Here is a 13,248-nt window from a genome sequence, read left to right as displayed (position 1 = left end):
TGTGCCATAGACCCCTTTCCAGTCTGATGAGACTTATATATCCATTAGAGGTTAGTGAAAATTAAAATGTAATTATTTCCCAGAAAAAGTGACAGACACCCCCCACCTCAATGCCACTATCCCCAGGATAAGACCCCTAGGTTAGGGGACTAAAGTATCAGAATCAGTCAGGAGAGGCTGTAGAGGAGACCAGCTCATTTTACAGATAAGCAAAGGTTGTTTTTTGAAGGTTTGATAAGATCTTCAATTTGTGATGTACCTTGCACTTTCTAGTATATACAATACTTTGGCTTTTCCTTATGGAGAAGTCAGTGAGGAAGGTAAGAGTGAAATTTTTGGACAAGTACCTGTTTGGCACAGGCTTTGAACACAATTATTTATAAAGCGAATATGAGGCAAAGGGGGGAAATATCTACATTATCTCCTGGACCCCTATAGAGCTTTCAGTTTGTCCCCTCACCCAGTACACACATGTCTTTTCCTACAAAGACGTCTCCAAGCATTCAAAGAGACACCTATTTTACTTTCAGTTAATGACGATACCAAGGTGAAGAAGACTCAGTTGAACTTTAATAAATTCTTTAGAAGAAAGCTACACACTACTTGATGGAAGATTTTCATTGACATCCTGACATGAAGACCCAGCAACCCTTGGAGCCGCATAGGCCCCTGGCTGACACACATTCAGCAGACGTCACTGGATACCAAATGGCACTGGATGTTACTAGATGCCACCTCCCCAGCTTTACTCTCACCGTCTGCCTCATGCCCAACTTGGTCATTCAAATCCTTATATGGAGCAGAATATCTAACTCTATCTCTACTCTTTCTACCCTTTGAAGGAAATAGAGTATCTAAAGATGAGAAAATCTTTTCTATCATTTCAGATCTGGAAGGTACCACACAGATGATCTGTCAGAGGCACTAACATAAATTTTGTAAGGGCAATTCTTCCTTGTGCAGAAGTATCTGAGTCCTCTCCACTAAATTCTGGAAGCTCCCACCCCATGTCTCCATGGCAGTCAAAAGTACTTCCATGGGCCGGGAATTTAGCTCAGTGGCGCCCACACCTGCCTCATAAGTGCAAGGTCCTGAGTTCTATCCCCAGTACTGGAAAAAAAAAAAAGTACTTCCACACATTCCCAAAAATGCCTTAACCAAGCCACGTAGCCTGTGATTGTGGTTAAGAACTGTTGGATGAAAACAAAGTGCAAGAAGGTTAATGAGTTCCCTAAAACAGAGACAGCCAGCTATTTAGTTTTTTTATACTCCCACTTATTTCAAAAATAAAAAAGATACAAATGTGTTCAATGACCCAATTTTCATTTGGCCATAAAAATTCTTATCTCCATTTAGCACAAGAGGAAATTGCCCCAGGCTCACACAGCTAGAAAGTAGAGATGAGCCCTTGGGTGTTTAGCACTAACTCTTACCACTCTATCCCCTCTGCCACTCAGTAACATCTGTAGGCATTGAGCAGTCAAGGGTGTCACGTCTAACACCGTGTGCTGCTCTGACCTTCTGAGCCTGATAAATGCCATCATCCATACAGGTGCTGCAAGGAGCAGCCACATGTTTCTACGCTTTCATTGGCTTTGACATCATTGCCACCACTGGAGAAGAAGCCAAGAATCCTAACACATCCATACCATATGCTATCACCGCCTCCCTGGTCATCTGCCTGACAGCATATGTGTCTGTAAGTACCATATGTTGATGGGACTTTCCCCATATCCTTTTTATATTTGATCTTAAAATATGGTTTTAGGACTGTGTCCTCTCCTCTGTCAGGAAGTGGGGCTTTCCTTGTGCCTTCTTGGTTTTTGCATGATTGTGTCTTGTGCCCCAATAGTCCCACCCACCAATGATAAGAAGAAACTCAGGGCTCCAAACTGGAGATGAAGCAGCCCCAGACCCTTGCTTCAGCCCTGGGCAAATCTCCATCCTTACCCCTCCCTGTGCCCAGGCTCCGGGTGTGGGCTGCTGCCCCAGGGTATGGTGGACAGGGATGGGCTACTGTCCAAGGATCTCAGGTCATAGGCTGGCAGTAATGGGTGACCGGCAGGCAGAGGCACTGTGGCCTCTGTGCACAGCCCTCAATGCTCCTCTGTCTTCCAGGAGCTTCCCAGCAGTGAAGAGGCGAGGCTCCCACTGAGTGGAGAGAAAGCATACATTGTTCTCTGCAGACTCTCTTTCCCTTAAAATCTGGGGGCAAATGCACTTTCTTTCAACTGTTGCTCTGAATCTTCACACCAGCTCAAACTCATCATTGGGGTTTCCCTGCCTCATGCAGCCCTCATTATGAAGCCTTCAGCCTTGTCTCCTCGGGATCCCCTGAAATCCTCCTCCATACACTTTTGTTTTTGGTAACGGGGATCAAACTTGGGACCTTGCGCTTGCAAGGCAGGTGGCGGAACCACTGAGCTAAATCCCTGGCCCTCCTCCATACACTTTTGATGTTTCATCTCTCAACTCCCATGCTAGAATTTCTGTCATAGAAATAGCTCAGCCAGGTCCAACACCCTACCAGCCACTGGCAATACAGAGAACCAGCAGATGAACCTCCAGGTATATGAACACAAACACACTTGCGCGCACACATTCACACACACCCAGGTCCTAAAGGCCCTACCCACTTTGGTCACCACAATTTGGAAAGAGCCAGCAGCTGGGGGTACAGCATGCCACCCCTGCCATTCCTCTTTCCAAAACAGTCATCCTTAGCTACTAGCTAAGGAAGTCAGACCAACTAACGGTTGAGACAAGCTACAAAGCAGAATTGTTCTAGAAACTAAACAAAAGCTCCAGAGTGTAACCTCAGATATGATTGATAGAAATTCAGCTGCCCACCCAGACACTTTATGGATGGGTCAACTGTCACCTCTCTCTGTGCACAGACACACATGTGGCTTCATCCTATCCATGTCATTACCCTACAGGCAGAAAGTTGGGGGATGGGTAGCAGAGTAGGAGGCGCAGTCCCAAAACTGCTCTGCATTTCTCCCTCCTTTCCTCCCTCCTCCCCCTCCTCTTGCAGGGGAGGGATTTTGCACCATACATACAGCACACAACAACACAGTCCATCCTCACCATGCCTTCTTTAGAGTAGCACTTTAGAGGCCACAGTGTACTTCTATCTACCAACTTTTTATCCAACCTGGTTGAGCATGGCAGTAGACTTGGTGTGATTTATTGGAATTATCAATCCCACTCTCTCCAGGGTACCCTACCCCATCCCTAAAAGAGATGTCACAAGTGCGTCTGTCCCTGGGAAATGTTCTCTTTTAGACTATGTGGACCGTATCCGTGCTTCAGGAACTGTTTGGTCTTGTACTGGTCAGCAGGCAGCCAGCCTATCCCATAAAAAGACCCAAATTGCTGGATTGTGATGGTAAATCCTGCTATCTTCCCTAGTGGTGCATGGTTTCATGGGGGGATATTTATTGGCTCCTGAGGCACAGGCAAAAAAATGGCTTACATTTGACAACCCTCTCCCTTTCAGATTTTGAACTCTCTCCTTTATGTCAGGATTGGTCTTCACAGGCCCGGGAAAGCTCCCTATCTGGCCATGTCACCAGTCGCTCCACTCTCTGGGGCTAATTCTGAAGAGGTGAATGTTAGGCAGGTCTATGAATTTGAAGGAAGACAGGTCCTGATGGTCTCAAGCCAAAAGTTTCCTGGTTCAGCAAAGCCACAGTGGTCTTACAGCCCCAGGGTGGAACCAAGTCCCACCCTGATGCCATAATTTCTTTGTTGGTCTACAAAACCCTCAGGACTAAGCTAGAGAGAAGTGGAAATAGAGTCCCAATTGGGATCCCATCAGTTGACTGACTGTGGACCTCCTAGGCACTTACCTTGCAAGATCTCATCTCTGGTGTTTGGAGTAAGAGAGAGCACAGTTAAGCCCCTGATCCTGAAGGACCCTGAAGGAATGAAAGAATTGAGAATCTTGTCTTCATGGATAGTATGTCCAGGATCACCTCTGGAACAGGCGGCAGCTCTTCCCATCTGTTACTGTTAGCCTCCATTGCAGTGCCAGGGTAGTTCTGCTTCCATGGTCTTGAAGTCCCTGCAGAGTTTTTCTTTAGACCTGAAATGACCATATGTACTCTTTACAGATTATTTTGACCAGTCCACTAAAGTCCCATGTGGAAAGAAAACATGGAGGTCAAGAGTTCCAGAGGCCAACTGACTAGTCTAAAATAAAGCCACATGCCAGCTAGTGGCAAAGCACTTTCCTCCCATGCAGCCCATCTGTCCACACAGTCAGTCCTCTGCAGTCTACCTGTAGTCGTGTCTTCCTTTGCCCTCCCTGCAGTCATGTCTTTTCTTGTTTTAACAGGTGAGTATGATCTTAACTCTGATGGTGCCATATTATGCCATTGACACCGAATCCCCACTCATGGAGATGTTTGTGGCTCATGGCTTCTATGCTGCAAAATTCATAGTGGCCATCGGGTCAGTTGCAGGATTGACAGTCAGCTTGCTGGGCTCCCTCTTCCCAATGCCAAGGGTCATTTATGCCATGGCCGGTGATGGGCTCCTTTTCAGGTAAGGGCTATGTTCTGTGAAATGTGTTGTGCTCTGCTGCACCTATCAAGAATGATTGTCAGCCTGGCAGTAATTTTGACAGGTGCCTTTCACATCAACTACAGATCTCCTGCTATCCTAGGAGAGTCTGAGTGAAAAGAGCCTATGCCCTGAAATGCCCCCTCAGTTTGACTCTGGGTCCCTCCTCAATCCAGCATCAACTAATATGTTCCCCCAATTGCCTTCTCCTTTCCTTGGCATTGTATTTTGCTTGTGAAGGTAGTGGGTGCCAAATTGTTGCACAGGGGAAGAAGGAAGAATCTGTCACAGGTGCATGTTAGGCCTCCATTCCTATGAAGCCTGGTACCTGGCCCTCTCTCCACAGCTCCTCTGAAGTTGAAAATAAATCAACAATCAGAAAGAGAATAAGACCCTCTGAACAGAATGAAGTAATTGTAGCAACAATAGCTACCATTTATTGAACATTTGTGTATCCTGGGTGCTTTGTATACAGTATCCCATTTATAGTCCTCACAATAACTCTATTTTGCAGATGAGTGTACCAGGAATTAGAGGAGTAAAAATATCTGGCCCTAAATCCCCCAGCTGCTGAATGACAGGCCAGGGTTTGAAACCAGAGCTATCTGACTTCAAAAAACAGACTCTTAACCACACCAATATAGTGACAGTTCTAATCCCCTCCATTGGCCATGCGGGTGCCAGTGTGGGAGGCTGTTACATCCCCATCACTGTAGCCCCCTTCTTGATCTCTTCACTTGGCCACCTTCCCATGGCATGGAGGGGCGTGGCCCCATCTCTTGGTCCCCAGGGCCTACCATGGGAGGACAAGGCAGGGAGCTCCAGGGGTGCAGAGTGAGCTGGCTCAGAAACTTATCTCTGCCCCCGGCTGTCAGCCTCGGCTTCTTTTCCTCTGCACACCCCCTGCACTTCCCCAGTTCAGAGCTGCCACATCTGTGTCGCTGAGCACATCAAGAAGGGAATACAGTGTTGGAGGTGTGACAGCTTCATACATCCAAAGGTTTTTCTGTCGTCAAAGAAAACAAAGAGGAAAGATGCTGAAGCTTCAAGCAAATTTACAGTGCTTTGTGAATCATGGAAATGAGGGAGGAATGGAAGAGGATGGAGGAGGCAGAGCAGGAAAGGAAGGCAGAGGTCTCCAGAAGGCCTTCAGGAATGGCTAAAGAAATGCCTGCCATTCAGTCACCCTTGTTCATCTTTCCTTCTTCAAATGGTAACTAGATGACTTTAATTTTAACCCTGAGCACATAATTATCATACTATCTTGCCAACTAAATCTTTATACTTTTGTAACATGGCGATGTCTCAAGTTTTTGAAAGTTTTGGAGACATTTTAATGCTGGGCACCACCCCCGGAGATTCTAACGCAGTAGATCTTGAGTGAAATCTGAGAACATACCTATTTCTAACAAGCTGACAGTGGTGCTGATGCTGCAGATTCACGGGTTTAAAGATTCCCGAGCAGGCTGTGACTTCCTCCTTTTCACAGCAAGGCTTGGACTCCAATTTAGATCTCTAATGGATCGCCTAGATTCACTCCACTCTTCCTATCCCATGATGGGTAGGAACTTTAATAAGGAAGTTGCCTCAAAACCAAAGAATTTAAGTGAATTCTAAATTCTATTCTAGGAGCCAAATTCTGGGGTAGGAAGAGCAGCCAGTTAAAGCAGTGTGCTAAAATAAATTGGAGGGGTAAGACCAGAAAGAGCTAACCACACCAACCTACTGACACTTAGTACCCTACTTTGGCCATGTGAGAATCAGTTCCCATCTGTAACACACCACTGACTCTGCTTACACCTGCCTTCCAGGTTCCTGGCTCACGTAAGCTCCTACACAGAGACACCAGTGGTGGCCTGCATCGTGTCAGGGTTCCTGGCCGCTCTCCTCTCGCTGTTGGTCAGCCTGAGAGACCTGATAGAGATGATGTCCATTGGCACACTTCTCGCCTACACTTTGGTGTCTGTCTGCGTTTTGCTTCTTCGATACCAACCTGAGAGTGACATTGATGGCTTTGTCAAGTTCTTGTCTCAGGAGCACACCAAAAAGAAGGAAGGCATTCTGGCTGACTGTGAGAAGGAAGCTTGTTCTCCTGTGAGTGAGGGGGAAGAGTTTTCTGGCCCAGCCACCAACACTTGTGGGGCCAAGAACCTGCCATCCTTGGGAGACAATGAGATGCTCATCGGGAAATCAGACAAGCCAACCTACAACATCAGCCACCCCAATTACGGCACCGTGGACATAACCACAGGCATAGAAGCAGACGAATCTGAGAACATTTATCTCATTAAGTTAAAGAAGCTGATTGGGCCCCGATACTACACCATGAGGATCTGGCTAGGCCTTCCAGGCAAAATGGACCGGCCCACAGCAGCAACAGGGCACACAGTGACTATCTGCGTGCTCCTGCTCTTCATCCTCATGTTCGTCTTCTGCTCCTTCATCATCTTTGGTTCTGACTACATCTCAGGGCAGAGCTGGTGGGCCATCCTTGTGGTTGTTCTCATGGTGCTGCTGATCAGCATCCTGGTGTTTGTGATTCTGCAGCAGCCTGAGAACCCCAAGAAGCTGCCCTATATGGCCCCCTGCCTCCCCTTTGTGCCTGCTTTTGCCATGCTGGTGAATATCTATCTCATGCTAAAACTCTCCACCATCACATGGATCCGGTTTGCAGTCTGGTGTTTTGTGGGTAAGCAACTTCCTTTTGGACCCTTGAAAGCACCTCTGTCTCTCTCTCTCTCTCTCTCTCTCCCCCCCCCCGCCCCATTTCTCCTCTTCTTTCTCCCGCCTCCCCCTGGGGGAGGAATGGAACCAGGAACATTTTACCACTGAGATACATCCCCAGCCCTTTTTATTTTTATTTTGAGACAAAGTCTCACCAAGTTGCCTAGGCTGACCTCAAATTTGCAATCCTCCTGCCTTAGCTCCAGGTAGCTGGTATATAGGTGTACACCACTGCACCCAACTGAACAAACTTATCCCAACATTTCCTTCTAACTGGCCTATGTACTTCCATTCTTAAGAAACCTGGCTGGCTCTATGGACCCCTGCTTTCTACATTAGAGTCAATAAAGCCAGTTGTCCCCTTTCTGCCTGTTATGTTCTTGGTCATTGGTTCTGGTAGAACGGCATTGATCAGTCCGTCATTTCACTACATACCACATTATTGAAGTTTCTTCTCATGTGATGATAATTAGTATCAAGAAAAGTTCATTTAAAGTGAGTGCACATTATTAAGAGGAACATAAATAATATTGTTAAAGGGGAGGGGGTGATTGGAATTCTGTCTTGGAAACTAAAAATTGTGAAACAAAACATTATAAAGAAATTCATTTATCTCACATTTGATAAAACTAAAAGATCATCACACTCTACTTTTTAAATGAACAGAGCATGAATTGTGGAGTTTGGGGCATTACTTTTCTGACAAATCCGTATCATGGCACTATTCAACATCCCCTTAGTGCATACTGACTTTTATAACATACTGAAGAGTTTTGCACTTGTTCCCAAGGTCCTTTCTTCATTTTCTGATATTCAATCATACCTTCTTGGAAAATCCCATAATACCATCATCCTTGCTGATTTTCTCTCCTCTCCCATTAATAACTGTGTGACTCTGATCCTCATTGGTTTACAGCTTTCCATGTGGCTATGTCTAAACTTACTTTTGTTGATTTCAAGAAGTCCTTTATCTTTTCCAAGATTCCTAATCTTACTTTAAGATCAATTTATATTGTATTTGCTTTACACATTTACTATCTCTGACCATCGCTGATGTTTATAAGATGGCTGGGGGTTGATGCAGTGAGAACTCGAGAGGGATGTCTAAGATAAGACTAATTTTAAACTTCTGAGTCAGTATTATTTGTTTGTTTTTGAGATAGGATCTCACTATTTAGTTTAGGCTAGGCTTGAACTGTGTAGCCCAAGCTGGCCTCAAACTTGCAGTGATCTTCCTACCTCAGCCTCCCGAGTGCTGGGATTACAAGCATGTGCCACCGTGCCTGGCCCTTAGTCACTAGTTTTATGTCCCTTATACAACTTGATGACCCCAGGGTCTCTGGTCCTTAATTACTTTGAGAACTAGGCAAGTAATAGATTAAGTATCCCCTGCCTAAAGGAAAGGAAAGACAAATACCTGTGAATCAACTGGCCTGGGCAAGAGGACAGAGACTGGATTAGCAACCCATCCATGGCTTGAGGCCAGAGAAGTGGGTGTTCAACCGTGCTCTCTGTGCCTAGAATAGGTACCTATGCTATGTGCTCAGGAACTGCCTCTTGAGTTGCATAAAGTACTTTTCAGAGGAAAAGAAAGAAAAGCAAGTCAAACAACCAGAAAGATCTTCAAGGAAGTAGAATCTGAATGAGGCCTACAAGGTAAGATTTAGATAGAGAGAAGCAGAAAAATGCATAGTAATAAGAGGAAAGACGGTGTCTTCAGCAGATTCCTTGCCTCTGTGGGCCACTCTTGCTTTCTGTTAACAATTGTCCCAATTCTTCACTGTTGTAAATGTCATCCCTTGTTGGACTTTAGGGGGGTTTCTTGAGAGAACCCCACTGACTCACTGAGATTCTCACCATTTATACAATCTATTCACAATCTCTCATGGCAGTTTAAACACTTTCCACTGGAACATATAGCTCACCAATGGAAAGGGTTTATTCTGGGTAGAAGTGACTGAAGTGGGTGGAAATATTTTAGTCACGAATTTGTGATGAGAATGAAGCTGTATACATCAATATACATGGACTGATTCATTCACTCACAGACTATTAAAGCTGGAGGGGCTTTCAAATCAAGTACAATGTCACACACAGGATGGTGCCCATTCCACTAGTGATATTTTAGCTGGTTTTAACAAGAATTTGAATGAACTTTCTAGAATATTTTATAGTTATACATTTTCAAATATATTAGAAAAAAATATATATATATATGAATCTGTGATTTCATAAATATTTTTGCTCAGGAAGAAACTATAGATTTGTTTTCATTTAAAAAGTGAATTACTTTTTAAAACATCAATATAGGTGCCATATGATTTATAGTAATAATTAACACTAAAATAGCACCTATCTACCAGCCATCATTCTGAGGGCTTTACTTATTGAATTTGTTTCATTTATTTATTTAATCCTCACAACAATCTCCCTTTTAAAGATAAAGAAACTGAGATGCTTGTCCAAGGACAGGCAGCCCCGATCTAGCAGAGCCAATATTAGAATTCAGGGGGTGAGGGCCAGAGGCCATAACCAATATATTAAAAATTAAGTATATAGGGCCAGAGATTTAGCTCAGTCGTTCTGCTGCCTGCCTCTCAAGCCCAAGGTCATGAGTTCAATCCCTGGTACTGCAAAAAAAAAAAAAATTAAGCATACAAATAAGGAGACTTGGGGAGATGTGGACATGATCTACCAACTCCCCACACTTCCCCGTCTTGATTTTACAGAGGAGTAACCTGAAGCGGCAAGAAGTGAGACAATGTGCCAGAGGTCAACAGGAAGTCATCTGAAGGGCTATGACTAGAATCCAGTATTCCTGTGCTCAGATGTGGGGCTCCTAGCACCCCATCAGATGCAGCTGAGCAGACTTTCTTATTTGATCGGAAGGTTTGGTGGTGATTAACACATCAAGTCAAGGCTGGCTTTATAGGGATGACCTATGCTCAGGGTCCTTAGGTTGGCTTAATATTATGCTGCTGCCATCTTGAATTCTAAATAATTTCTAAGTAAGAGGCCTCATGTTTTCATTTTTCACTAAGCCTCAAAAATTCTACAGCTGATATGGCCTAATATTTGTAGCTTCTGAAGCACCAGAGGCATTTTGCAACTGGGGAGGGGGCAGAGGCCTTCACCTTTGGAGTTAAACAGCACCAAGTTCAAATCATAGCTCTGCCATACCTTTTGATTTTGGGAAATTCACCTAACTTCTTTGGGCCTCTATTTATTCATCTGTAAAAATGCAGATCATTCTATCATCCTGGAACTGATTTTTGGAAGGGCTTCAATGAGAAAATGTTGAAGAAAGCAATAAGAAATATTTCCTCACTTTCTTTTAAAAATCTAAAACAATTCATTGTCAGCCAGTGTGAACAGACTAGCTATTAAATGCCAGAACACAATGTAAACCTATACAGACTCCAGCTGCCCTTCTATGCGACAGAGAAAAACTCTCTGCCTGCCTTTTGTAACCGTGCAGATAGCACAGACTCCAAAGTCCCCCTAGAAACTGCTCTGCACTGACTCAGTGGATGTCACCCTGCCCGGTGGGCTGGCCAGACACTGGGCACAGGCACAGCCCAGCTTGTCACAGTGTGCGGCCCACAACCCACAATTGGAAAGGATTTCTAGTCCACTGTTTCTGGGCATCTGCTGCTAATTGCTTTGATAACACGATTTTTGAAGGCAGCCACATGATGAAATTTAGCCCAGAACAGAGATTATCAACTCTGGCTACACATCAGTAATACTGTGGGTTGCTTCTAAACATTTTAAGCCTAGGCTCCCCTGACAGATTTTCTGATTCAATTGATCCCGTACCCAAATGTTGGGTACTTTTAGAGATCCTCCAAGTAATTTTAATGTTTAACCAGATTTACAACAGTTCTCAAAGTATGGTCCCAGGCCAGCAGCATCAATATCTCTGGAGAACTAGTTAAGAAGTGCAATTTTGGACTCCATCCCAGACATTCAAAATCAGAATCTCTGGGGACACTTAAAGGCAGTGGTGGTGAACCTATGGCACACGTGTTACTGTGTTTTTCATTTAAGACAAAAGATGTTAATGTACAAGTTGTTTTTTTCTAAACTAAAACCTCAGTATTCAGGTTTAATTGCAGTGTTGGCACTTTGCAATAAATAAGTGGGTTTGGGGTTGCAGTGTAGCACTCCGTCTCTGCAAGGTTCGCCATCACTGGTTTAAGGTATAACAAGCTTCCAAAGTGATTCTAATGCATGCCAAAACTTGAGAGTCACTGCTGTAGTGATCAGAAGAAATTAGCAAGCAGGGCAGATAATTTAATTATTAAAAAACTGTTTTTCAAAAACAGATTTTTCCATGTAAAAATATATCCATCTAACAAGTCCAAATTGGCTTATAAAATCTTTAATGATCTTATAGAATAAATGTCCCACTTTTAAACTTCTATGCCTCCAAAACATCAGATCTTTCTTTTTAATCCTTCTACACACAATATAACTTTCTTGGGAAGAACAGTAAAATAGTTTTAAATGGAGCTTCTTGTAAAACATCAGCTACTTTTTTAAAAGATTTCACTGGTGGGGCTGAGTCATAACTTGATAATCATCTCAGACACATTTTTATCCAGTGTTCTCTAAATGAATCTTAATTACAGTATTTTATAACAATGTACTGCTAAGCTTTTGACCTTCAGAAAAACTTAACTCAGTAAAATAAAGCACAGTCTCCAACAAGTTTACCCAACACTTTTCTTTTCCTTCAGATGAGATAAATAATATATAGTAAATGATTTTAATCCCAACAAAGTGAACACAAAGCACCCTTCATTTTCTTTTTCTCTTAGATAATGCAAATTTGTAAAAGATCATCTCAAGGGGTTGGGCAGAGTCTCAGGGAATATGAGACCAGCAGGGACATGGTGGGAGCACCACACCTGTCTTTCAGATCTACCCCTCCCTGTGGGCCTTCATCATTAATTAACCATCTGGTAGCCTAGCCTGTGGGCACCTTACCCTGAGAGCTGCCAAGTTTTCATTTGGAAGTTTTTTAGTCCTTCTGAGGAAAATGAATTTTTGTCTATAGATATAGAGAACATACCAAATTTGTCTGTGACTTGGGCAGTGAGCTCAGGAATCCTATACCAAAACATAAATATTCTAAAGAGAATACAAGCCCTTATGATCTTTACTTGATCTAGTACCTGGAATCTTATTGTAAATGACCAGAAAGAGCCACTTTGAGGAACAGAAGAAGAGGGAATGAGAAAGGCCATGAACTAGGTCTTGAAAGGGCACCGAATTCTTGACAATATTTCCCATAAACAAGTCTGAAATTCTCCTTGGTGGCAGAGGATAAAACAGTTGGCACTTTTAACGTCAAAATAATGTTCAGAAGAGCAAGAAAAATAAGGAAGGTCCGCTGAGGATGGCAACAGGGCTGGATTCCAAGAAGGAGGGAGCATGGAGGGGGTGCACAGAGGACACTGTGCTGGACATGGAGAAACAGGGACAGGAAAGGGTGGGGCTTTACTGCAGTAGAAGCCAAAATGTTGACCCGCCTTTGAGACAAAAAGAGAGAGAGAGAGAGAGAGAGAGAGAGAGAACTACGGCAGACATGGAAGGCCCTGGTGCCAGTATGAGCAGTGCACCTAGAACAGACTCTCAACCCCACCCACAAAGGGCAACTGGCTTCTTTCCCTGACATTATTTTTGTGACATTCACCCACCCTATTGCAGTTTTTGATTGTTCCTTTTCATTGCTGGCTAGTCTCCCTCTGTGTTAGTACGCCACCACGTATCTGTCCATTTCCTAAATAACTTAGGCTGTTTCCAGTTTGGGGCTGTAAAGAACAGAGCTGCTGTGAACATTCCTGTACCTATCTTTGGTAGACATGTGGACACATTTCTCTTGAGTATCTGTAGAGTTAGAATTGGATCGCTGACTCATATAGCTGGATTTTTTTCACATTCTTTTAA

The 13,248-nt window shown here is 43.9% G+C and overlaps 1 protein-coding gene across 1 annotated transcript in view; it reads left to right on the top strand.

The window, feature by feature from the left end:
* The window catches only part of Slc7a14 (solute carrier family 7 member 14), a 122,412-nt gene that overhangs the window by 97,578 nt on the left and 11,586 nt on the right, over window positions 1-13,248 (top strand). The window contains exons 5-7 of the mRNA XM_004834585.3: window positions 1,553-1,699; window positions 4,343-4,551; window positions 6,381-7,258. Coding sequence (XP_004834642.2) covers window positions 1,553-1,699; window positions 4,343-4,551; window positions 6,381-7,258 — 1,234 coding nt within the window. The remainder of the gene's footprint in view (window positions 1-1,552; window positions 1,700-4,342; window positions 4,552-6,380; window positions 7,259-13,248) is intronic.

Source organism: Heterocephalus glaber, unplaced genomic scaffold (assembly GCF_053883595.1).
Source record: "Heterocephalus glaber isolate CG9 unplaced genomic scaffold, H.glaber_assembly_v1.0 deba00001504, whole genome shotgun sequence".
Lineage (NCBI taxonomy): Eukaryota > Metazoa > Chordata > Mammalia > Rodentia > Bathyergidae > Heterocephalus > Heterocephalus glaber.
This window is presented reverse-complemented; position numbering and strand designations above follow the sequence as displayed.